General features: G+C 48.7%; 1 protein-coding gene across 3 annotated transcripts; it reads left to right on the top strand.

Moving 5' to 3' along the window:
• Positions 1 to 8,881: 8,881 nt before the first annotated feature.
• Positions 8,882 to 26,266, top strand: LOC140522115 (inner centromere protein-like). Of its 3 annotated transcripts, XM_072637183.1 has the most exons (15): positions 8,882 to 9,047; positions 10,975 to 11,094; positions 11,307 to 11,418; positions 12,509 to 12,711; positions 12,933 to 12,984; positions 14,149 to 14,269; positions 14,355 to 14,489; positions 18,016 to 18,125; positions 18,228 to 18,324; positions 18,420 to 18,536; positions 19,227 to 19,372; positions 22,517 to 22,580; positions 22,770 to 22,904; positions 24,493 to 24,643; positions 25,789 to 26,266. In XM_072637183.1, exons 1-15 carry the CDS (start codon positions 8,897 to 8,899, stop codon positions 25,986 to 25,988), a joined length of 1,914 nt encoding a protein of 637 aa, XP_072493284.1. In that variant the 5' UTR covers positions 8,882 to 8,896; the 3' UTR covers positions 25,989 to 26,266. The 3 variants fall into 3 exon arrangements, with proteins under 3 accessions (XP_072493284.1, XP_072493285.1, XP_072493286.1); XM_072637184.1 differs by lacking the exon at positions 10,975 to 11,094; XM_072637185.1 differs by lacking the exons at positions 10,975 to 11,094; positions 11,307 to 11,418; positions 12,509 to 12,711.
• Positions 26,267 to 26,519: the final 253 nt, after the last annotated feature.

The following is a 26,519-nucleotide window of genomic DNA, read 5'->3' as shown; positions in this document are numbered from 1 at the left end:
TAGGTCTCCTTTAGCAAGCTGTTGGTTTGTTTTTCAAGATTTTCTTGCATCACTCTCATTTCGTTTCCCTTTTCCATCTCCTTCTCTTACTTGACTTGAAATATTCTTTGTGAGCTGTTCCATGTCCTGTGTCCAATTCACACTTTTCTTGGAGACTTTGGGTCTAGGAGGTTTGACTTTGTTTCCTTCTTCACGTTCCGTATTTTGATGTTTCTTGTCACCCAAGTCAGATTACATATTCCCACGTTTCGCCTTTATTTGCTTATTTTCCCAGCCACTTCCTTGATCTTGAGGCTCTTTGTTAAATTAGGTCTCTGCTTCCAGTGTGAAGGTGTCCGGCCCCACACTTCAGGGCTATTGTGCACCTGTTTTCAGAGATATTTCTAGGGACCTGTAAATCTTCAGTTCTTCCAAGGTTTGACGATCCAAGAAAAGATATTCATTCCTCTCCTGGTGTGTGCTTTGATCTGTGAGCAATCCCAAACTTTGTTTTCTGTCCTGGAACTGTGAGGAGGATTTCCTCTCCATTCTTGCCACAAGCACCACCAGAGCAGCGTTCCTCCTTACTCCAGGGCCACTACCCAGGACTGCAACCCAGATCTTCTTTGCTGAAACAAGGGAATTGGACTTCATAACCCCTAAGTTCCCTTCTAAATGGAAAGGTATCACTCTGAGAGTCTATGATTTCACCTCCTTTGGTTTGAGTGGAGTAGAACTGTGAACCTTAGGATTTTGAGAGGAAAATTGGTCACAGATATCGTACTAGTCACCGTGTGCAAGGGAGGGCAGGCAAGACTCAGATGCTAACAAGCTCCAAGGACACAGGCTGGGGCAGGGGAGCAGCATCAGGGAGTCTGAAAACCCATGCTCAGACCTTGGAATCCAAAAGAGTGGCATGAAGTTGTCAGAATAATCCTAAGTCTCTATGGTTCAAGGAGCCACTGACTTTTCCCAAGTCGTGCAAGCTACTGAATAAATCGGTTTCAGGCTAGAGAAGGTACAGCAGAATCACTGTAACTCAACATCAAATCCATCCTATTTTACAGTGCTTGCAGATTTCCAGAACACTTTCCACGCTCACAAGAGCCCTCTAAAGGAGGAAGTACCAATGTTAGTGTTTCTTTCTTACCGATTGGCTGACTGAGATTCAGAGAGGCTTCTTGCCAATGTGATAAGTCTGCAGTGAAGAGTGTTTTACAGTAGATTGAAAACCACTTTTCCTGCCTCTGAGTGCAGAACGTGTCCCTCAACATCAGGGAACAAAGAATGTGTACAAATGGCAGAATGTGAATCATGACTTGGCTTGTAGATTCTTTCATCATGTTTTCTCCAATCTAATCCTTTGCAGTGAAATTTGACAAACCACAAAGAACCATGAAAGTTCACGCTATGAACTCAGGGACAGGGGAATCCAGTCTCTGTCCTTGCAATTCACTCTTTTGCTCCTTGGCTCCTTTTTCCTTTTGGGTTCGAAATCTATAAAACAGGTAAGATAACAGAGGCAGTAAGAAGTGATGGAAAGATTCCTGGCTCTCAGGTCCAGAGCATGGGTTTAAATTTCACCCCTGGCTTAGAGAACAGTTTGACCTTACCAGACACTGAGGTTCCCCATACTTCCAATTAGTTATGTTAGATGTTGAGGATTGCATTAGATACTCTCTAGGGTCTCTTCCAATTTTTAAATCTAAGATCCTTAGAGAATTGTGGAACCTAGAACCGTTTGTTGTTCCTATATACCCAACAGAGAATCCTACCTGAGTCAGGATCTTGTGAAATCCTTCTGGGAATCCCATTAGAGAATAGAAACATCCAGAAAGAAAATGATGTATGCAGTTGGGGACAAATCACTGTTGTTCTGACACAAAAGTGAAGAGCATTTTTCCGTAACTGAGATTAAGTTTCACTACCCGTTGGATGGTGATTCAGGTGACTCTAAGGACATTTTGTAAATATACATGGTTAAATGGCAGAACTCTCCAGTTAGTAGAGGAGAAAATGGGACTTCGTTTGGTGTTGTGCAGCCTCTTCTACCTCGAAGTAGCATACGGGTAATTGCCTCAAACCCCCATTGCCATGAACTACCTGGCCTTAAACGTCCAAGGCAGAGACGTTTGCAGAACTAACACCATAAGAAGTCACTTGGATGGAAGCTGACTTCAGCCTGGGTTTCATGTCTGGAGGAGACACACTTCAATGAGCATGTCCCATGAAGTAAAGATGGAGAGGTTCCAATCTAGCCTGAAAGCTTTGAGGAAACTGAGAGTGTCAGAGATTAGTTCACTAAGAGATGTCAGGGATCAGGTTGGAGAGAGGTGGAAGGGGTGTGTGTGTGCAAGGCTTTATTGTAACATCACATGACTCACTCCTAGGGGAGGCCTGGGCAGCCTTGCAGGGCACACATATCCCTGTGCTCTCCGGAAGTTCCAAAGCACTCCTAGCTTCCTGAAGCCCAGTACCTTAGAACCTCATTTTCTTATGGTGAGACCTTTCCTTTTTGTTTTGCTGCTAGCTAGCTTGGTAATTTACTACTGCGAAGGTGAGTCACCTTGCCCTGCCTGATCCCTCCCTGAGAGGGTTGCATTCCCCACTCATTTGCCCCTGGCACCAGGGAACCTATCGGGCCATTCATTTTAGGTCTCAGGGTATTCATGTTCTGGATCACCCTACTTCAAGGAACTCCAACTATAAGGTATAGAGAATCCATGAGAGGTCCTATAGCCCATTCCCCTGCCTCTCCAGGCCGAACTAACAAAAAAAATGAGCTGTCGTATTCTCTCCAGTTTCTTCAGCCTTTGCTGTCTGTGCTGTAGTGTCTTCAGTCAGGAATTATATCAAGGATGGAGAATGGATTAAAACCAAGACGTGAAGATTATATAACAGCCTAAAGCGGTATCTCTAACTGTCATATTTTCTCTTTGTGTATTTCAGCCTTTTCCATGGATATGGTGAGAAAGTTCACCTTGGACTTAATTCGTTTTCTGAGAGATCTCATGCTGACCATAATAGAGAAAAATGAATGTGTGAAAGTACTAATTGAGGAACAACTGAAATTCTTCAATGACTTTATAGTAGTATCTCTTGATAATCCTGTTATAACTTGTTCATATTTAGCTGCTATTTTTGAGCGCAGTACCAGATGTAAGGAATAAGGGAGTAGACATCCTAGATTCTTAGACCAGTCCTTTTATTCCTTAGCTAGACTACAGAACCAAAAGCAGTTTATTTTCTTGGATTCATTATCTGAGCCAGATTTTTTTCTGTGGGTTAGAAAGTTGAGCCTGGCCACTTTGTCTCAGCCAATGTTTAGAGTAGTTCCCTTTCCTGAGGCAAGATTCCCTGAGCATGGCTCCTTTCCTTAGATGAGATCGTGAGCTGTATTTCCTTCCTTGGACCAGGACTGAGCCTGGATCGCCTTCATTCCCAGTCTGACAATCAGCCTAATATGATTCCAGAGTTGGAAAAAATTATCCTGACTTCTCAAGATTTCTGTCCTTTAGTCCTTGACGTTGTCTTGGCAGGTAAACTGCCAGATAGTTGGGAGTGTCTACCCTATCTTTAAAGAGAATTTCTCTTTCTATCTCGTGCTATTGGGGTTTGGTACTACTCTATAGAAATGCAGAAGATTTATGTGGGTTTATTTTGTAACTAGCAACTTTGCCAAACTTGCCTGTTCTGTCAAGAAGTTTTTTGCTCGAATCTCTGGGATTTTCTACGTTTATCATTATATGATCTGCAAAGAGTGATAACGTAGTTTCTCCTTTCTTCTCTTTTCCTTCTGTTATTGCGATAGATCATATTTCTAGTGTCATACTGAATAATAATGGTGATAACTGACAACCTTGTTTCACCCATTATCTTTTTGGAAATGCATCTAGCTTATCTCCATTGCACTCAATGCTTACCGAAGATTTTAGGCAGATACTACTTATTGTTTTATGGAAAGTTCCCTTTTTTTATATGCTCTCCAATATTTTTAATAGGAGTAGGTGTTGTATTTTGTCAAAAACTTTGTTCTGCATCTATTGAGATAATCCTGTGGTTTCTGTTATTTTTCTTGTTGATATGATGGATAATGCTGATAGTTTTTCTAATATTGAACCAGCCCTGCACTGCTGGTATGAATCCTACCTGATCATAATGTATTATTCTCGAGATAAGTTGCTGTATTGCTTTTGTTAAATCTTATTTAACATTTTCGCATCTATATTCATGAGAGAAATTGGTGTGTATTTTTCTTTCTCTGATTTGTCTCTTCCTGGTTTAGGTATCAAAACCATATTTGTATCATTAAAAGGATATTGGAGGACTCCTTCCTCTATTTTCAGAAATAGTCTATGTTGTATTGGAATTAACTGTTCTTTAGATGTTTGATAGAATTCACTGGTAAATCCGTTCAGCCCTGGAGACTTTTTCCTAGGGAGATCATTGATGGCTTTTCAATTTCTTTTTCTGAGTTGGAGTTAAGTATACGAACACATCTGCAAGACACTTTTCACACAAATAAAGTCAGATCTGAGTAAGAGGCAAAACATCACTTGCTTGTGGGTAGGCCAAAGCAATGTAATAAAAGGGACAATTTTGCCTAGATTGGTTTACTTATTTAGTGCCATACCAATTAAAGTATGAGATAATTATTTTCTAAAGCTGGAAAAATAGTATCAAAATTCATCTGGAAAACAAAAGTTCCAGAATATCCATGACAAGAAATCCTAGGGTATGTGGCCTAGCGCTTCCAGATCTCCAAGTGTATTTGAAAGTAGCAATTATGAAAACCACTCGGTACTTAGTAAGAAAGAGAAGGGTAGAGAAGCGGAATGAGCTAGGTACTCAAGGCAGAGTAGACAGTGAATATAGCAATGTACTGTTTGATAAACCCAAGGACCCAGCTTCTGGGATAAGAAGCCACTGTTTGTCAAAAACTGCTGGGACAACTGGATAACAGTATGGCCGAAACTAGGCATAGACCCATGCGTGACATCATATAGAAGAGTAAAATCCAAATGGGTACACAATCCAGGGATAAAGATTGATCTTATGGACAAATTGATGGAGCAAGGAATAGAGTATTTCCCTGACTAAAGAAGAGATAGATAGTAGTATGAAGTGCAAGATGGGTAATTTTGATTACCTTCAACTGACAAGGTTTTGCACAACCAATCCCAATGCAACCAAAAATCGGACAGATGTCGAAAATCGGGAAAGAATTTTTACAGAATTTTGACAGAATGTCCAGGATAAATGTCTCATTTCGAGAATATATAGAGATCTGAGTCAAATTGTTACAAAAATACAAGTCATTCCCCAGTTGATAAATGGTGAAAGGATATGAACAGATAGTTTTCAGAGGAAGCAATTAAAGGTGTCTATAGCCATATGAAAAAATGTTCTAAATCACTTTTCATTAGAGAGATGCAAATCAAAACAGCTCTGAGGTACGACATCACATCTATCAGATTGGCAAAAATGACAGAACAAGGAGGCAGTAAATGTTGGAGAGGATGTAGGAGAGTTGGAACACCAATACTTTGGTGGTGGAGCTGTGAGCTCATCCAACCATTCTGCAGAGCAATTTGGAACTATGCCCAAAGGGCTACAAAAATGTGCACACCCTTTGACTCAGCAATATCGCTACTAGGACTGTATCCCCAAAACATCATAAAAATGGGAAAGGGTCCCACATGTACCAAAATATTTCTAGCAATGCTCCTTGAAGTTGCCAAGAACTGGAAATCAAGGTGATGCTCCTCAATTTGGGAATGGCTGAATAAGTTGTGGTATATAAATGTCATGTAGTACGATTGTGCCATAAGAAATGATGAACAAGAAGACTTCAGAGAGGGCTTGTAGGACTTATAGGATCTGATGATGGGAGAAAGGAGGAGAACCAGGAGAACTTTGTGCACAGCAACATCCACAGTGTGTGAGAGCTTTTCTGGTAGACTTGGAACTTCATAATAACGCAAGAACTTAAAAAAAAAATAATTCCCCGTGGTTTTCTAAGACAAAATGCATTCCACACTCAGAGAAAGAACTATGAAATGCATTTACAGAATGTAGCAGATCATGTTTGTATATGTGTCTGTGTGTGCATTATATTTTGATTTGCTATATGATTTCTTCCATTTATTGTAGTTCGTCTACACAGCATGACTATAGTGAAAACGGATTCAATAGGAAAGTATATGTAGATCCTATATAGAATTGTATGACGTCTTGGGGAGGGAGGGGGGTGGTGAGGGATTGGTGGCGGTTTAAACATCTAAGTTTTTTGTAGTGATTATAGAACATGAAAAAATTAAATAATTAAATTTTAAAAAAAATGCTCTAAATCACTTTCCACTAGAGAGATGCAAACGAAAATAACTCTGAGATATCACATCACATCTCTCAGATTGGCAAACATGATAGAACAAGGGGACGATAAATGTTGGTGAGGATGTGGGAGAGTTGGAACACCAATGTAATGAAACACTATTGTGCTATAAGAAATGATGAACAGGAAGACTTCAGAGAGACCTGGAAAGACTTATGTGATCTGATGCTGAGTGAAAGGAGCAGAACCAGGAGAACATTATGCACACCAATGACCACAGTGGGAGAGAGATTTTTCTGGTACGCTTGCAACTTCGTAGCAATGCGAGGACTTAAAAAAAATTCCCAATCATCTTCTAAGGAAAAATGCCTTCCATATCAGAGAAAGAACTAGGGAATTCAATAGCAGAATATAGCAGATCATTTTTTTCTGTGTATTACGTTTTGGTTTGTTCTGTGGTTTCTCCCATTCGTTATAATTCTTCTACACAGCACGACTTTAATGAAAATGTGTTTAATAGGATTTTATGTATACATCCTATATAAAATTGTTTGCCGTCTAAGGGAGGGAAGAGGGACGTAGAGGTGAGGTAGGAGAAAGAAATCTAAGTTCTATCTTAGTGAATAGAAAGTTAATAAAATTAGTATAAAAAGAAAAAAAAAAGATGTGTCATTTGTTCTTGGATTTTGCCAAATTCTCCGTCCTTCCTCCTCTCCCTGAACGCACTCCCTGAACACTGAATATTGAATTAACTTTGGATCCGTAATCTCTGGCTGCTCAGATCCCTGTTTTCTGTGGAAAGGCTGGAGTAACAAGGATGTAAGCATTTGTGCTAACTCAATTCTCAAAGAAAGGGCTGAACCACAGTCACATGTTTCTGTCTCTTTTTAGGAAAAATGGAAGACCACTAAAAAAAATGTTGCCTCCTAGAAGCTTGTTGGAACCAAATGCACATCTTGTCAACCAAGGGCCCACTCACTGTGGAACCTAAGCCTCAACGTTGCCTGTGATCCTGAGCATCCACTGCAAAGCTTCCCCTCGATAAAGCAAATGCAGTTCTTTCCTGAATGTGTCCTCATACTTACTTAGCTCTGTCTGAGATTAGGTGGTGGTACTTAATAGAATCAAAAAGGACCAAGTGAGTGAAAGGGTCCAATTGTTGGAATGACGTTTATAGCATGCCACTTGATTGTTCTCTAAGGGCTGGAGGCTGCAAACAATGAGCATTCATAATGGGCTACGTGGTGGGTAGAAGTCACTTTAGCTGTCTGTACCTCAGGTTTCTCATTGGCAAACCACGGGAATATTCTGGCAGTCATATCTATATTTCCTGGGCTTCTTCCTCCAAGGGTCCAACTGAATGACCAGACAAATTCCTAGGCTTGGGGATGAGACGAAAATCCATAAAAGATCCATTTTTTTCAATGAGTATTGGTCCAACTACAGGGCTGTGCAGGGCACGGTCTTGTGCTTTGAGGAAAATAGAAAATCTAGCAAAGAACTGGCTCCAGCATTCATAGAAATATCAATTTATTAAATGCTTAAGACAATAGAATAGGTGACTATCATACAAATGCTCACACGACAGGTATTTTACAGCTAATAAGTCTAATAGAAGCATTAAAAATGCCAAATTGAGTACAGGGGGCCATGAAGGATTTGTGGCATGTGAAGCTATGTGTAAGCGTGGGATAATCAAAAAATTATCATTTATTAAGCACCTTCTGTTTATCAGGCACTGTGCTAAGCTGTGAGGTCACAAAAAGTGCAAAAGACTTAAGGAGGCAAGAGGAAGGAAAAGACTGAAGAATCATAAGGAAAAAAGACACGAGTATTAGACGGTGGATACAGGGGTAGAATGGAAACAACTCACAAGAGTAGTTTTACGAACAACTCAAGATATATTTTGTTCCAAGATTATGGCAAGGCAAAGATAATAAGGCAACAAGTATTTATTAAGTGCTGACTGTATATCAGGCACTCTAAGTACTGAGGTACAAAGGAAAGAAAAGAGTCCTTGTAAGGAGAATGAATGAATGAATGAATGAATGAATGAATGAATAACATGTATTAAGCTCTTACTAGGTACAAAGTTCTGTGCCAAGTAGTCCCTGATCTCAAGGAACTCCTATTCTGAATGGAGAGAGTAATGTATAGGTTTCAACTGTCAGTCAGATGAAACATTGCCAGCATTCTTAGGGTGCAGAAGGAAAACACAAGGTAACCAGCATCCCTTAATGTAATTCCTTCGGGCAATTCTTATGTTTCCAATTTGGAAGCATTTGGCGTATTGAAGCAAGAACTTTGGTGGCAAGAAAGTTGTTTTCGGGGTATTTTATAAATTGAATGCCTGAGGAGGTTGGGTCTCTAGCACCTTCAGGAGGAGTTATCCTTTCCCTTTGCTTTACAGATGAGGAAAATGAGGCACAGGGATGGGGAAACGATTTCCCTGAGGCACATTTCTCGTAAAATGGCCAAAGGAGCCGGATTGAATTCCTCAGTTGTCTAGCTCCAAAGACATCCCTCTAGACCTCAGTGCCCCACCCATCCCCTCCCCCACTGGTCCTTCTCTCCCTAACTGCCATGGAATTCTGCAACTCCAACAGGCTGCGTTACTTCACAAGGGACAGTTGCTGTGGAAGTTTGCTTGGTGACTCCGGTCGTGAAGAAATGGGCCAAACCTGGGGCGCAGGTGTCCAAAGGGTGACTTGCTGGTGTGGCGGCAGACCCCTAGGTAAGCAGGAGTGGGGGTGAGGGGAAACATCAGTCTGACTTGGGGTTCATCTCGTAGGGGAGGCAAGGCTGGGACTGTGGATTCTTGGCTGCTTTTCTTTTCTTCTGATCAAAAGCCTCCCATAGAAGGCACTTGGACAACCCCTTTGTCCCAGGGACCTCTCAGTTGGATAAGAGATCCCAAAGTCTAAGACGACTCTCTGTCCCCCAAATCTCCCTGACTGGCCTGGCTCCTTGCACTGTCGTGCGGGTTACACTGCTGTGTGTGTCTGTCTCAGAGCTCCCCTGGTGGACCATGAGCTATGTTCTGGTGAAGGCAATGGTCAGGTTGGCTCTTTCATCTTTGTACCTTGAGGGCTTTGAATACCTGACGCTGCCTCAGCTTCGAACGCACTGGGGCAGCCAGCACCGCAAAGGCTTGACCTCTTTCCTCATCACCCGTCACGGTGTTTGTGGCCCTCCGTAGGGGAAGACTCTAGGTCCCATGTTGGTGCTTTCTCCTCTGGGGAGCCTGGTAGCATATTTCCTCAGCTGGTGGCTTAGTGGCTGGAACTCTGGATCTGGGCACTTACTGGCTGTGTGAGCCCGGGCTAATCACTGAACTTCTGTGTGCCTCATTTTCCGCAACTGTCAAATGGGAACAGTCATAGCACCTGATTCCCAAGGTGGTGAGGATTAAGGGAAATAGTATAGGTAAGGCACTTTGCAGAATTGAAAGCACTTTTGAAAATGATTATTCCCATCAATAGTAATGGACCTGAGATCCCAAAGCCTCTTTGCCAGGCAGGGATTTTGTTCCCAGTGGAGCTTGGAGTGGGTGTATGGGCCTGGCTCTTCCTATCTGTACTCCCCAATTTCTGCCTGGCTGCCCTGTTCCCTTCTGGAATTCAGGGCTCACTTTGCTGAGGAGACCTGAAGACCTGCAGTTGGGGCTTGTGTTGATGTGAGTCATGAGGGACAGGTTTTGGTTGCCTTGCCTGCCTTCATCCTACTTTATCCCTTTCCTCTGGTTTCCTCCTTGGGATATGGATTCTTCCTGTGGGGAATGGATCTGCTGGGGATTTGCATCCCCTCTAGCTCCCAGGGTGTTGAATTGAAGGGAACTGATCAACATGAAGAGGAGTCATGTTGACATTGGTGAGCAGTGGGGTGCTGGCCCGAGGTTGCTTTGCGGAATGGTAAGCCATCAGAGGGAGGATGTTGGGTTCCTGGGGCTTCGGCGTCCTCAGGACAGCAGTATGAAATGAGCATGCGAGCTCCTTCTGATGCCCCATGGCCTCCCTGGGCTGGGTTGCCTAAGTACCCAACCAATTCCTTACTGCATTTGGGGTGTAAAGCATCTGAGGGAGAAGAATGCCAGGTAGTTGCTGGGCCGGCACTCCACCTTCGTTCCCTGTTTGCCCCTGCCTCCGGATCCTGGCTCAGTTTAAGGGGCACCAGCCTGTGATGTCTGACCCATGTCTGAGAGAGGTTTGACTTCTGGGCCTCTCTCTTCAAGTCAGTTCTCTCTTCCTTGCCTCACCCTGGGACCACAGATGTACACTCACTGGTCCCTGTGGCCCGCCAGCCAGGCGCCAAGGCTCCTATTAATCACTTTCTTCCTGCCCAGCGTGCTGCTAGGTGCTGACCTCCCAGCTTGCTGCCAAGACACAAAGATCAAATGGCACTTGTTGGAACTTCTAACAGCTTGAGAATATTCAGATGACAATTAGGAAGGAAGGGAATGCTTTCTCTGTGCCTGGCCCTGGGCTTAGCGTGGCAGATACAAGCAAGCCAAGCTGGTGCCAGCCTTCATGGGGCATTTAGGTTCTTACATGGTAGATAACACAAGGAAGTGGTAACCAGTGTGGGGCATGGACTGAAACATAGTACCCAGAATGAGTACACTTGACTTTGAACTGTTGATTTGATTCCTTGCAACCATTTAGCCTTTCTGAGATCACTGCTGCCTTTCCAATGTCGTCGAAACACCTACGACCTCCAGAGAGATGGAGTGCAGAGACTGGAAAGGGAGCCAGTGAGATGCATCAGCATCAGAAAATACGAAGGTATCCAGATTGCTGCCGCAGTGAAGACATTCTTGGCATCTGAAGATGCTGCCAATGGCTAGTGCATTCAGGGTGGAGGGATGGGAGTGATCTTAAAGCCTGGACCTGGTCCCCTTCCCCTGATCAACCCTGGAGCCTGCTTCAGATGATTTTTCTCAGCAGGTGACCTGGGAATTCTCATTTTGACCTTCCCTTCTGCTCTGAAATTGCAGATGGCACCATGGGGACCACCATAGGCTCTGGGAGAGTCCTGGAGGCCCACAGAAATGAGATGGTGTGGCTGCAGCAGATGCAGGAGGAGGAGGGTTTGAGCACTTTTTCCAGGTTAGCCTGGGGCCAAGAGACCCGCATGGGTGCAGCAGCCCAGGGCAAGGGGCATTGGGCAAAATTGAGTGACCTGAGGGATTGGGGACAGAAACCATTATTTAAAATAATTTAGGAACCGTATGGGGAATCTGGACCCTGTTGCAAGGCAGAGTCACAGGAACTGAGAAAGCACAAACAAACAAGGACAAGCATGTGTCCCATTACACTCTTGCTCCAACCTCTGCCATTTTGGCCTGTTTTCCTTCCTTCCCTCACCTCCTCTTTCTTTTCTTCTTTTCCTTTCTTACTCCTTCCATCCTTCTCTCCCTTCTTGCCTCCCTCTATGCCAGGCATTGTATGGAGCCCAGAGAATGAGAAACTCTCTTCTCTGTGGACTGGATCTTATGTTGTAAAGGGATGTGACCAGTCTTCTGGACTTGCCCTTCCTATGCTCCATCAGTATCTGGCTTCCCCCAGGCTAAGTGGGCAAGGCAGAACAATGGAGACAGGCCTGAGTTTGGTGTCAGCATCTATCTCCAGCCCTCCTAGTCTGTGCTAGCTCCCTAGGCCTCTGTAAATAGTGGGAGCTGGGCCAGAAGGCTTCCAAGGTCCCATCCATTCAAATGGTGGTCCAGTGATGATGGTAGTACTCTCAACACTGTGCTTGGTGCTGTGGGAAACATGGAGGGAAGTAGGAGATGTTGAGGGGAGAGGAGACCCAGGCAAGCAGCAAGGGCAGGGCAGGGGAGAGTTTGGTGCCGACGTGCAGGCCCTGCAGAGAGTCTAGGACCCAGATTGGAAACCAGAAGGGACCTTGGAGGTCCTGGAGTCCAAGACTCTCATTTTCACAGACGAAGAAACTGAGGTACACAGGCAAAATGACTTGCCCATGGTCCCCTAGCTAGTCAGTGTCTGAGGCTGAATTTGAACTCAGGCCTTCCTGATTCCAGGCCAGTGCTCTATCCACTGTGAGTTCCTTAAGGGCAGGGAACATATTCGGGATTTTCTTTGTTTGCCAGGCATAGGTTTGTAGACTGAGAGACAGAGCCTCCCAGATTGGCGATGCCTAGGACCGTGGTGTCAAGACCCTATTTTCTGCTTCCTGCAGGGGGTCTGGCCCCAGGAGGCCCAAGAGCAGTCAGCACCACCAGCAGCTACTTGTGGTCAAAGAGAGCTTGGAGAAGCTGGTCCCGGGGGTGGCTGAGAACGGCTCCGTCTCTTGTGGGACCCAAAGCCAATCAGCAGCGGTCCCCTCCCTCCCTGCCTCCCCTACGGAATTCCCCAAAATGTCAGGGAACCTGCCATGCTCAGGTAAGCTCGTACCCGTCGTGGAGATTGGCGTCAGCGATCAGCAGAGTGCCGAGAAGTGCCTGGTGGTGAGCAAGGCTAGCACAGGTCCTCTCTTTGGGCCAGTTCTACTACTGTGGCTTGGTTCCCTCTGTGCCCTAAATCTGCAACAAGGATCTAACAAGATATCGGGGGTGAAAGGTTCAGAGGAAGGTTGGGTCTCCATTGTCTTCTTCTCTCCGTAGAGAGCACGATGGACCAAGGTGAGGCGCCCAGGAAGCTTCCTCAGAGCATCAGGTAGGAGGAGCCGCAGGTATCTGTGAGCACAAGTGGCAGGGAGAGACCACACAGGATGGTCCCAGAGCTGGCCAAGGGATCCACGAATTCAGTGCTGCTAAAGTGCCACTGTGTGCCTCAGTGAGCAAAACATCCCGGCACTGCTGGGGGGTCTGCCCTCTGGACGCTTTGACTCAGCCTCTTTCAGAACCTCCAAGGCAAGCTAGGCTTTTGGGGAAAAGCCGCCATCCAGATGAGCTTGGGGTCCCCAAGGCATTCCAGAGATCCTTAATATGGTCCTTGCACAACTCATGCTGACACCCAGCTAAGGCGTCCAAAATAACTTCCTTCTCAGAATCAGCCTTTAAGAAGAGTCTGCTTAGTGGGGCAGGTGAAAGGAAAGGAGGAGGCCATTCCCTAAGTTCTCTGGATGATAAGACCTCAAACATATTGGTGTGACTTTGGGCAGATGACGTTTCTGGGCCTCAGTTTCCTTCTCTGTCAAATGGGTGAATTGGAAGGCCTCTCAAGCTTTCTTGATGCTCAGTTGGTGACAAAGTGGTGGTGGATCCTGAGTAAACGCTCCTTGTGGCCTTGGTGGGTGGCTCCAGGAAGAATTTTGGCCTCCAGTGGAGAGGGAGGTGTCCTCTCTCCCTCCCTCCCCATATAATCTCGTCTACCATGTATAGGTGACCTACACACACACACACACACACACACACACACACACACAAACACCCCTCCCTGTGGACATTCCCAGTAGGATGTGAGCCTCTGATAGCAGAACTTGTTCAATCTTTACTGCTGGAGCCTCAGAACCTAGAACAAGGCTTTTTGATGGAGGAGGTGCTTAGGAAAGTTGTATTTGATTTAATCAGACACATATGATTCCGTAGCAGTGTGTGTGTGTGATTCTCATCCTGGCTGTTGGCATCTGGTGTTCCTGTAAGATTGTGCGTTCTCTGAGGGCAGTGGGGACTTGACCTTTGTCCCTCCCCAGGCCAAGATAGAGCCCTCCAGGAGTGAGTGCCTAGGCCTGTGATTATTAAAGTGTGCCAGGTCTAGGATGTGGAGGGAGGAGGAAGGCTGAGACTCCACCTGTCAGAGTCTGGCTGCTTCTGCTGTGGCAGGGGGCTGCTGTCATCTGTCCCAGGGCACCCATGGGTGCTGATTCTGCCCCCACAGGCGGAGGTGGAGCTACAAGCAAGCTGTCAATAAGGCGGCTGAGAAATGGCACCACATGGACGATGAGGCTCTCACTCCTCCTTGCACCAAGACAGCCTTACCTGTCTGCCCCGGCCGCAAGGTAAGGCAGGTGAGGCACACTCCCCATCCTGGCTGCTGCTAGGCTGGCGCCATGCCCACGCCTTCCTCCTTTTCTCCCTGGGCAGGTGGTGCAGCCCGTACGAATGTTCCTACAGACAGTGCGAAAGAAGCAGATGCTCGTGACGCTGACCTCCGCCAGCCGCCCCAGTGTCATGAAGTCGTTCATGAAAAGCAACACTGTCCACCATCTGGATGCCGAGGTCAGCACCGGGGCCAGGGGTAGCCACCAGAGGAACTTCTCTGCTTGGCCTGTGCCTGGGACTTCCACGGGACAGCTGGGAGTGCAGTTTTGGGTTGGTGACCTTCTCAGAGAACTGGGGTCCAAATAGTCCAAGCAGTGCCTGTACGTGAGCCAGAGGTTTGGTTTGAGTGTAGAGAGGATGCAGGTTTAATCCTGGCACTCTAGGTCCTGACTAAGAGCTGAGGCTCAATTGAACGTTCCATGTGGGTTGTATACAGAATCGTCTTAGGAGATGAGTTTTCTTCAGTGGTGTGTCAGCCCCATAGTGTGCATGAGCATCAAGGGAAACTCAGATTACTCTGCTTAGCTTGCCCGAGGTTTTAGAGGAAATGGCTGGGTCAGAGGTTGGGCAGGCAGGCAGCCCCCCTGCCCTGGAGCAGCCTGGAGGACTGGCTTCAAGGGCAGGGCTGCCCAAGGCCTCTGGCTGTGTGCCTGGCAGGGGTGTGTGAGGCAGCGAGAAGACTTAATGCCAGGTTTTCCTCCTTTTCTCCTTTCACAGGGCACTTTTGTCCTGAGTAATCCACCCACCTATCATCTTAGTAGTACAGCCACCCATCCCCACCCTCCCTACTGGACCACTACTTCCTGAAGTGCTAGAATCCCTTGTTTTACACTTGAACTTTGTGAGTGTGTGAGCAGAGTAACTCCCAGGGGAAGGGAGCCCCAGGAGGTCGAGTCGCTGGTTCAGGGTCACCCAGCAAGTCCTTGCAGGGCTTGTCCCGGGTTGCTGGCCCAGCACAGATGGCCCAACACGGGCATTCCCTTTGCACTGTCGGCAGCCACGACCCAACGCCTGACCCTCCTGGATCCTGAGGCCTCAGTCCTGGGCTCTTGCCAGCAAAGAAACAAATGGCCCCCTGGTCTACCTTGCCCCTGATTTTCCCGCGTACCCTGGCTCGATGGTAGGCGATGGTGCTCCCCACTTTAGAATGCTAGTATTGACCTTTTCAGCTCCTGTTAGTGATTAAAACTATGTTTTCAAAGTCTCATTCCTAATTCCCAGAGTCTCTGAGAGATCCTTCTTAAGGAGCTTGTACCTGTCCTTTGAGTTTGGTCTAAGGAGCACACCACTGTTGGGGCTGGTTCCTGCTCCCAGGGGCATTCCACAAACTTTCTGGTCAGTTGATTTTAAAGTTGTGGAAATGACTTGCCTTTTGGAATTGAAGTGGGGGTAGAGCCATGAGACAGACCTTGAGTGATGAAGGAGAAGGGAACCTGAGTCTTTGGCAGAGAAAGGCCCATCACCATCATCAGCCTGTGGGAATCAGGAAAGGAGCCTGGGGGAGCAGGGCAGCTGCGTCTGTAACTTTGTGCTGAGGACTGCACAGTCTCGCCTACTTCACTGTGCCCAGCTAGGGGTACTGCCCCCAGGATCCCCACATCCTAAGGCCAGGAGTTTTCTGTAAGGGGTCTGGGGGTTATTTGGGAGAGTTCTCCCACTTACCTAAATCTGGGTTCCTGGGGTGAGATTCTTCCTGGCCTTCTTGGCTACTTCTTAAGAGTTCAGGGCCATGCCCAAGGTCCAGGCCAAGCAGCTGATTCTGTCTTGGAATATTCGCATGCTTCCTCCAAGGGGAGCAGCCTTTTCCATTTATGTTCTAGAGACCAGAAAGAGCCCAGCAGGTGATTAGTACTCAAGGAGACTATATTTTCCTCCTTCTGGGAATGAGGAGTTCCTTACCTTGAAGCCTTGGGGAACGGGGTAGCATTTCTGGCCAGAGTTGTGGTGTCCTGGCTCTCCTCTGAGGAGAGCTTTGTCCCACAATGACCTACTGAACTTGGGAGTCATGGCATTCCAGGGAAGGCAGTTCATCCCAAAGTCTCTGTTTAGGGAGGGATCAGAGTGTTGTTACCTTCAAGAGATTGTGGACTCCCAGGCAGGTCACGGGATCTGCAGTGCTCTGGGCCCTTGCTTTAGCTGGTGAAGAAATGTCGATAGAGAGTGGTGGAGGGAGGTACCAAGCTGGGAATTCTCACGAGACTTGGCTGCTCCCCAAAGCCCCCAAGTTTGTCAGTTAAACGTTCTTCAGGAGCTGCTGCTTAAAGGATTTCTGGGCCGAATCTTTTCAGAAAGGACTTTGGTTTCATCCATTTGAAGGACTTTTGTCTATTCGATTTGATGAACATTGGCTGACACCTGAATTTTTGAACCAAGCAAACGCAGTTGTATCAGTCATCCTGAAAATGCTGTCTCCCACTATTCTCTCCATTGTCATGCTTCCCACTCTCCCACTTCTTAGTCCACGCTGAGCCAGCTGCACGAATCGGGAGATTTTGCCTCTGGTTGACAGCAGAAAGGGCAGTGCGAGGAGGGAGCTGGAACTCAGTGGGGATTGATCCCTTGGGTAGCGTCTGTGTGGTGAGCTTCGGAAGTTATGTCAACCCTCGTTCTGTGAGAGGGAGGTGTACCGTCCACAGCATCCTGATGGGGTCATCTGTCTAGCCTTTACTGGAACACCTCAGAGCAGCAGGGAGCTCACTAGTTCACAAGGCATGGCCTGTGTCTATGGTTGCCAGCATGATGCTTGAGTGCAGTGGACCTCAAATCCCTGTACATTGGGTCGAGTTAGAAGGCTCCATTCTGCTGTCCCGTTGGTTTCCTGCAGATTTTGACCCCTTCTGGGTGTGCATTCTGAGGCTGGGCAGAGTAGAGCTAGTCACTGTCCTCCTCCCTTCTCCTTTTTCTTCAGTCCCCATGTGATGGATTTCTGAAGCCTGACTCAGTCTTTCCCCTGGAGGGGTATCTAGATCTGGCAGGCCAAGAAGACCCTCGAGGTTCTCTCCCAGCACACTGGGTCCAAGGCTTCTTTCCGGACAGGTGGCCAAGGGGTGTGCGAGGTGTTCTTGTGGGGGCTGCACTCTCCTCGAGCTGGTGGGCTCAGGTATCCTGGGGTCCGATGGTATCGATCATTTGGCTGCACCTCACAGCTTTTGATGGGTGTGAAGCCCAGCTCACCGTGTCTTGTACGTGAGGCCTTGGATCAGCCCCTTGCCTCTTTGGATCAGTGAGGCCCTGATGTTGACTATCAAAAGGAGCCAGGAAAGCCTCCGAGCCTTGGTTTCTATACTGCCTCCATGGAAGGGAAGGACAATGAGCCCATTTGACAGATGATGAATTTTGGATCTCAGAGAGGGGAAGCAGTGGTGTACAGCCACCTGGCCAGTTAGTGGCTGACCAAGCCCTGGGAGTCTACCCTGGCAGGACACCAGCCACCCCCCATGCCCTCAGCTTCCCTTCCTTTGACTCACTGATGTCAAGAACGGTTGTTAGAGCATGGGCAGAGAAGAGACAGCTGCCTTCAGAGCCTGGTTCAGGTCCTGTCTGTGACACAGCCCTTCTCATGCTCTCTGCATATCGAATGGGGGGAAGGTGGGCCTTCCAGGGAAAGGGGGTGGGGAGAAGAGAGTCTGGGCATTCTGACCTCTTCTGGCCCCTGGCGGTCTCCCCATCTGCCTCACAGCTGCGATGCCCTTCTTGTCCTCAGGAGAAGGAACTGCAGCAGCTGGAAAACCTGAAAAAGAAGGAGGAGGCTGAGCTCCTAAGAAAGCAGAAGGTGGAGGAGGACCAGCACCAGCGCCTGGAGGAGATGAAGATGTGAGTGAGCACCTTCTGGAGGCATGGGCGGGCGGTATGATGGGGAGGACTGAGGGGGCTCGCCAAGCCCAAGAATGGGTCCATTGCTCCTTGTTCCCCCAGGAAACGGGAAGAGCACCTGTGGAAGGCCCTGAAGGCCCGCAAGCAGGCAGAACAGCTGGAGGTAGAGAAGAAGAAACGCACTGAGCAGAAGTTGGAGGTCAGAGGCAGCCCCAGAGTCTGGGCCCCTGGCAAGATGCTGGGTGGGACAGGGCAGGGTCTTGATCCCTGACCTCCTGGCTCGGGGTCTCTCAGGCAAAGCAGAAGCCGCTGGCTAAGAAGGCCAGCAAGAAAACTGCCAGGAAGCTGGAGGAGGCTGAGATGATGCTGAAGCAGGAGGAAGAAGCCTGGAGGCAGACGAGACTCCAGCAGGTGAGTGCAGATGGGCCACCATGGAGGGAGGAGTGGAGCTGGCCAGCCTCTGGTCCTTCGGCCCCACTTACTTGTGGGCAGCCAACTGTGTGCCCCTGTGTGCTGAGCCTCGAGGCAAGAGGACCTTAGTTCAGATCCAGCTGTGCCACCTTGGTTAGCTCCTTTAACTGTTGCCTGCCTCAGTTTCCTCTTCTGCAACGTTATATTTGCCTAGTAGAAGTGTTGGTAAGGACCTGAGGAGATAAGCCAAGCCAAACACAACTGAAATGTGATCTTCATCATTCTTGTTGTCAGGGCCCAGCCCCACAAGAGAGAGGAACCTAAGAGAGAAAGACTGGGGACAGTTGTTCACCGTCCATTCTGGGATACCTGATGCCCCTCACTGCCTGGTGTGTTATTGGGGCGAGGAGGAGGACTGTGCCAGGTGCAGAATATTCATTCTGTAGTCAGTCAGAAGCATGGGCCCAATCTGGAGGCAGCATGGATGGTTCTTGTACAACCATTGATTTTAGAGCTGAGGGGGTCTTAAAGACTGTTGAGAGCAGCGGGGATACTGAGGGCGAGCTAGAGCAGCCTGATCCGTGCCCACACCAGTCCTCCTCCTGCTCAGTGAGTTGTCTGTGCTCGGAGGCCCATGTGGCCCGTCCCTCCCCACCTCCCTGACGGGATCCCTCTCCTTTCCACCTGCAGCAGGAGGAGGAGCGGGAGCAGAAGCGGCAGAGGAAGGTGGCAGAAGCCCTAAGAAACGCGGTGCAGCGGAGGCAGCGGGAGAGGCAGCTGGCGCTGGAGAGGGAGATGCAGAGGAAGAGGGAGGAGGAGAGGCTGCAGGCTGAGTGGTGAGGGCCTGTCTGCCCCCTGAGCAGCTGTGCCTCCCCTGCCTCTCTGCTCATGTCTGTGTGTGTGTGCGCGTCTGTGGATGTTTCTGTGTGTGCGTGTGGGTGCAGAAGTGTGGCCGTGTGTGCGTGTGTGTGACTGTGTGCATGAGTGTGGGTTCCTGTGTGTGATTATGTGGGTGCATGTGTGTGTACATGTGTTTGACTGTGTGTGCTTCTGTGCGACTCTATGTGTGACTGTATGTGTGCATGAATCTGTGCCTGTCTGTGCATGAATGTTTGCGTGTTTATGACTGGTCATCTGAGATTTTGTGTGTGTGCATGTCACTGTGTGCCTGTGTGCGTGTGTTTGGTTGTGTCTTCATATTTGTGTAACTGTGTGTTCTTGTGTGTGTGGCTGTTTCTGGGTGTGAGATTGTGTGAGCGTGTGAATGAGGAGACTGTGTGTGATTGGAATGTGTGTGAAATTGTGTGAGTCTGTGAGAGATTGTGTGTGTGCGACTATGTGCGGCTGAGTGTGAGAGATTGTATTCGTGTGCATGTGTGTGTGTGTGTGAGAGAGAGAGAGAGAGAGAGAGAGAGAGAGAGAGAGAGAGACAGAGACAGAGAGAGACAGAGAGAGACAGAGAGAGACAGAGAGAGAGAGAGAGGATGTGAATGTGAGTGAGCTCCCTGCAGATACCCGACATCTGTGAGAAGGCCTCTTGGGCAGGGAGGTGCGTGGGGTTACTCCAGGCCACATGCTGGCTCCATTATTTACTTTCAACGGGTCATTGAGAATGTCCCTTGCCCTCTCCAAGACTCAGTTTCTTTTCCTAAAAGGTGTGGGTGCTACATGGGCCCTGTCGGGAGACTCACAGGGTCGTGCTGAACTCTCCTCGTAGTTCCTGACCACCTTGGGAGCCTGAGATCATGTTGGCATCACTGGCAGGCAGGGCCATGGAGAGGATGGATTTTCACATTGGGGAGCTTGGGATCATGGAGCACGATTCCCCAGACACATCCTGCTTTTCTTCTTTGTCCTTTGCCCTTCTGGGACTAGCTGTTTTCCTTCCTTTCGATGGGCCATGTCTCCTTACTTCTTAGAACATGAGCAAGCGCTTTATCCCTCGCACTCAACCCAGAGCAGATGCTAAGTCAAGGTCTTTTTCCTTCCTTGGGGTGACTGTCCCGCTGTGTGGGACAATCTCCTTCACTTCTGTCCAATATCACAACAATTTTGAGAGGTGTGTATTTGCAGGGATCATCCCCATTTTGCAGATGAGGAAACTGAGACTTTGACGATTTGAGACACAAGTTGAATTTGTTGGAAGCAGATTTGAGCACGAGCAACGGTTTGTTTTTAATTCTGTATTTTGAAAATAGGTTTTATTAATGTCTTTGACAGGCGTTGTCTGCTCTCCCATAGTATTCCGTCCTGTGACAAGGGAGGTGGGCTGCCCTGACCTCAGGTGGGCAGCACTGTGCCCTCCACCTCCCTACCGCAAATGGGCTGAGGTGCAGGAGCAAGAGGGGCTGGGGCGGCTGTTCAGTCCATCTCCCCTTCCATATGATTCTTGGCTCACACTCTTCTGTCCTCATGCCTGCTCTTCTCCTTGGACTTTTCTCGGTACCAGAGCTTCATTTCTTGCTGCATACTAATATTCTGTTACACCCATAGACCAGTTTGATCAGCCCCTCCCCAGTTGGTGTGTTCCTTCTTTGGTGGAGATGCTTCCTCCACGCTGGTGGGGTTCCAGCTCTGCCCAGGTAGCTGTGGCTTCTCAGTGTGGCTGAGAGCCCTTCTATATGCTCAGGTAGCATACCAGGGCCTGGGAATTTAAAGAATGACAAGCAACCCAGCTTACCAGAGAAATCGGCAGACCTTTTCTATGTTTTCATCTCTTTGCTGTCCTAGTTGCAGCCTTTGACGCTTTCAGGACAGTGCACTTACTTGGACACTCCAGCCCCATGCAATATCAGCTTGTTTTCCGGGGTGGTCTGAGGCAGCCCTGCTCGTATTTCACCTCTGTCCTGGTCCTTCGTGGAATTTTACGGATCACTCTGTATTTTTGGCTGCTGCCTTTCCACTTCCTGCGGGCATCAAGTGTTGACCTTTACAGTGAGACTTCTGTAGGACAATGATGGTCTGGCACTGAATCTTCTGTGTCCTTTGCACTTTTTCTGAGTTACTAGTCTACTTAAGTGAGAATTGCCCCAACTGTGTGCCATCTCTTCTCGTTCCAACTTTTGTGACTGGGCGCTAGTCTTGGCCTTCCCTGTAACAGTGGCGCTGCTGGCAGAGGCATCCCCAGGCCCGTCACACACCTCAGTAGACAACCACTTGTTTCTTGCCTTTCCCGCTTTCTCTTGACTCCCGTGTTGGAATTTCAAAGTTTTTCCTCAGCTCTGAGCTTTTCATCAGGGTGTTGGAAAGTGCTCTATTCTGCTCAAGACCCCTTTTGTTCCTCTGCAGCATAATTATACTCAGTTTTTGAGCGAATCTCTTGACCGATCCTTTGACTCACTAAGGAGGCCCTGTAGCATTCTGGGATCTGATGGCAGCTACAAATCCTTTTAACGTTTTGGACCATGACAGGTGGACTTTTCATTTGAAACGTATGGCTCTGTCTCCACGGATGCAGCAGTTTCTGCATCAGGTTCCCTGCTCTGATGACATTACTGGTCCAGATATGAAATCACATCCTGATATTTACATGTATAGTTTTGCATCTCCTATATTCATCATTCCATTAGTTTTCTAAGCTCTTGACTCAGAGGCCTATGGTGGGTGTCTGTTTTAGTGGGAGGCAGTACTGATTCCCAGCTCCTGCATCAGTGTTTGGGAATGTTCTTGGATTAAAGTGGAACAGAAAAGAGAGTTCAATTCCTTGAGCATTTCTTGAGTGCCTACTATGTACAAGAGACTGTCTCAGTTCTCTGGGGGTACAAAGACAGAAACAAAGCAGGCCCTGCCATCTGGGACCTTAGGCTTTCCTGACTTTCCTCCTGATACTCTTTCCCCTGTCCCATTGTCATGAGTAGGTGAAGAGTAGTTAAGACCTGGGCAAAGTGGCAGGAGGGGCCGCAGGGAGGGATTTGAGTCAGGACCAACCCACTGGCCCCCTTCCTGCTGGTGACTGCTGAGGAAGGACTCTTGGTTTTCAGGGAGCGAGCTCTGCAGCTCCACAAGGAGAGATTACTGAAGGAACTGGAAGAGGAGCAGAAGAGGGTGAGGCACTGGGCAGGACCTGGGGTGGGCCTTGGTCTTAGCTACAGCCCCAGCCCTTACCTCCTCCTCCAATGGTCCCTTCAGAGGCTGCTGCCCCTGGGCTCTTTGGGTTTTCCTGGAACAGGGCAGGGATGAGGGGCAGCACCTTGGGCAGTTGTCTGGGCTGACGCAATGTTGTTGTGGCCCCAGGAGCAAGATCAGCGCCAAGAGCAGGAGCCAAAGAAGCTGCAGAAGGAGCAGGAGAAGAAGGCCAAGGAGGCCAAGGTGGTGGCAGCCGCTGCTGGAGCCCCTGACAGATGGTTGGAGGAGACCACGCACGTGCAGGTGAGGCCCCTTCTGCATCTCACTGCCCAGAAACGTAGAAAGGCAGGCTCCTAGGGGGCTGTTAGGCCACTAGCCAGGTCCACGCTCGGTCTTCTTCCAGTGCTCAGGATAAGAGGTCCCTTGGCCTCCACTTCAAGATCTCTCAAGACCAGGGAGCCCATCAATTGATCAGCCAGCCCATTGCATTTTGGGAGAGTTCTGAATGTCAGGATGTGCCCAGGGGACCTCCCCACTTTGGCCCTGGTTCTATCCTCTGTTGTCTCAGCCAGGTGCCCACCACACGTGGACGTGAGGACACAAATTAAGTCTCCTCTTGTCCTGGCTCAGCAGTCCCACGTCCTTTGGCATTGGATTGCCCTTTTCTGCAGACTGTCTGGTTTTCAATATTGTACGATGGGGTGTAGCCTGGGCCTCAGAGGGAGCAGAGGCTAGAGGCACCAGGGCCACCTCTTTGTTTTTGGAAGCCCTGCCCACCTGCCTCTCCCTGTCTTTCTGGGATGCTGTGTCACTGCTGACCTACCCTGAACTTCCTGTCCCTTGAACGTCCTGGGGCCTTTTCACATGACCTTATGACTCTCCACACTTCGCCCTTGCAAATTTGGATTGTCTGAAACCATATTTTGACATTGACATGAATGCCTATTTAATTCCATCTTCTCAACACTGAACTAGGGCTCAGTGGGCTGGCACCGCCAGCATTGTGCAACGTAGCCCAAGGCTGTATCTGAGAGCAGTGGGGGCTAAGGACCAAACAGGACACCACGTTGGGGTTCAGCCTATAGCATGCACCATTTCCTGTGTGAACTCTTCAATTACTAGCACCCAGAGTTCTCTTTTGCAACGTGGGGCAGTGGGATGACCTCAATGACCCCACAAGGTGCCACTTGGTTCAAACTCTGAACCTCCTCCACATTCTGTGACCTCTACAGAGGAGAAGGGAAAGAAAGCCTAGGGAGAACTCTCCAAGGGGAGCCCAGTGTGGGGACCCCTTGGCCGCCTGTCATCCCAAAGCTTAACCAAGCTCTGCAGGCTTGCCTCAGCTCTGTCTGCCAGCAGTTTCCTGATGTTTGGCTTTTTTCGGTCAGCAGAGGGTCAAGTCCAAGAGGTCCTGGCCCTCAGGAGTGTTATCTAGGGTTTAGCTACACACATCAAGATGTGGCCATCTCCACCGCCCTTCCCCATTGCTCTCAGTGATCAGGTCCTTGGTCTATGAGGAGTTGAAGATGCCCCACAAACCCTGTGGGGTCAGTGCACACCTTCCCAGAAAAGAAGTCTTTGGACCCTGCCAGACACAAGATTTCCTCCACATAAACAGGGATTTCTTTCTGTGTTCACATCCTTTCCTCTGAGACTCCCAGCTGGAAGCTGCGTGTGACTTATCCACATTTGACACATCGAGAAACGGATCCACATAGAGGTGGAGACATAATGAGAGTGTTCTTCCTGGCCTGTGGCCACTCAGGACCTCAGTCTCTTCATCAGTCAGATGGGGTGTGGGTGGGTTTGCACTGAATCATCTCCCAGCTTCTTTCAGCTCTGGCACCCCAAGGGGCCAGGAAGAGATAAAGAGGTCTCCTTTCTTCTTCAGTCTCCAGTTGGCAACTCTTCTGAAATGACCCCCCAGAGCCCCAAGGGGAGCCTCAAGATCATCCCAGACAGTGATGGAATGGACCTGTGTAGTGATGACTCCACAGATGATGAGTTCCAGCCCGGCAGGCCCATTCCTGCTTGGGCCACCGGTAAGTGAAGACCGTCTCCCTGAATGACAAATGACACCCCTCATGAGATTGGAGTGAGGTGTACTAAGGGGAGCAATGTTTAAAAGGCTAGAAATGTAGGCTGATAGCAAGTTGTAAAGCTTGGCCTTTCAATGTCAGTGGAAACTTCCATTTGATCTAGAGGCTAAGCAGGGAAGGGATGTGGTCCGTCCTGCTGGGCTTTGGAAAAATTCCCGTGTAGCCTTGTGGAGGATGGGTGGGGGAGATCCACAGGGAGGGCAGTGTGCAGGTGAAGTCGCGGAGGGCTGTGTGAACTGCTGTGGTGGGCGAGGCAGCATCAATAACTGGGTCAGATCCAGTTCAGATAGTGTAAGGTCTGGTTGGCCCTCGATGGGCCATGTGCGTGGAAAAAGAGTGAGGAGTCTGGGGTAATGCTGAGATTGTGAGCCAGGTGGGCAGTGCTCTCCACAACAAGGTGGAGGTGTCCGTTAGGGGAGAGAATTCTGCATGTCAGATATAGAGAACTGGAGGTGCCTTTGAGACATCCTTTTTGAAAGAGCCAGCTGGCAGTGGATGATCTGGGGCTGACACTCAGGAGAGAGCAGAAAGCTATATGGATGCATAGCTCTGGAAGTGATCCACTTCACGAGAGGAAACAGTAGAGAGAGAAAGCAGAATGGGGCCCAAGAAGGATCCTTGATCCAGAGGGCTGATGAGAAGTCAATTAGGAAAGAGGAGAAGCAGGCAAGGGGCAGGTGGCCCGGGATCCATCAGCTGCAGAGATAAGATTGCTCCCTTTGGCACTGAAGAGGTTATTGGGGACAGTTGTATGTGAAGGGGGTGCTGAACATCTGACATGTGAAAGGAATTCAGTGGAGGGAGGGAAGGCCAGGAGGAGACATGCTGCAGGGTGGGCTCTTAGGAGGTTCCTTCAGGAAGAAGAGAGGAAGGGATGGGATTGAGGTATCTGGAGAGAAAGGGAATTTACTGAGAGCCTGGGGCCTGAGGTCAGGGGAGGGAGGTTCTCAGATGCAAGGGCTGGCATTACAAGGGGTGAGGAGAAGGGAATATCTGTTACAACCTTGATGAGGAGAGTCATTAGGACTTGGGTGGCATCTGTTTGTGAGACCCCTGCTCTGATGTGACCCCTGACTCTCCTGCCCCAGGGTTCCAGCTCAGGCAGGCCACCATCTATCAGTACTACGTCCCTCCTGACATTGACCAGATCTTTGGCACCATCCTCAGTCCGGACCTCGAGGACATATTCCAAAAGAGTAAACCACGTTATCACACTCGCACCAGCTCTGCCCTCTGGGATTCCCCACCACTTGCCAGAGTCCCGGAGTTTGAGGGAACTGTCGTATGACCTGCAGACGCCTTGAGATGGGAGCAGGGAGGCCCCTCTTGGCCATCCTGTGCAGTCACAGCCGGACCTCACTGAGACTCCCAAAAGCTGTGGGTGAGCTCGAGGGACAATGGTGCTCACAGCACCCACATGGTCAAGCCAGCAGTCCCTCACCTGTACATAAGTGCTAGCTTGCTAGGTAGCTAGTTCAAAGCTGATGTCAGACTCCAGTGTTACAAGGTTAGGTTAAGAAAAGGTTAGATGATAAGGTTAGGTTAATAAATAAAAATTTTCTGGCATACGATGTGGCATTGTTCCTTTTAGGAAGGTCTTGGTACTTGATCAAGAAACTCTGCAGCGTGACCTGGGCTGGGAGGAGTGGCAATGGTCGGTTTCAGGTTTCCGAGTCCAGCAGGGACCTGGGCTTGGCACTGGGGTGAAACAGCTGACCCTCAGCAGCAGTCAAGGAGCAAGAGAAGGTTCTGAGATGCCTTTGTGCCCTGACAGCCTGGCTTCCAAGGATCTGTCCAGCTCTGCCTTTTCCTGGCCCTC

Source organism: Notamacropus eugenii, chromosome 2, assembly GCF_028372415.1.
Source record: "Notamacropus eugenii isolate mMacEug1 chromosome 2, mMacEug1.pri_v2, whole genome shotgun sequence".
NCBI lineage: Eukaryota > Metazoa > Chordata > Mammalia > Diprotodontia > Macropodidae > Notamacropus > Notamacropus eugenii.
Note: the sequence above shows the minus strand (reverse complement) of the source record. Positions and strands in the feature narration are given on the sequence as shown.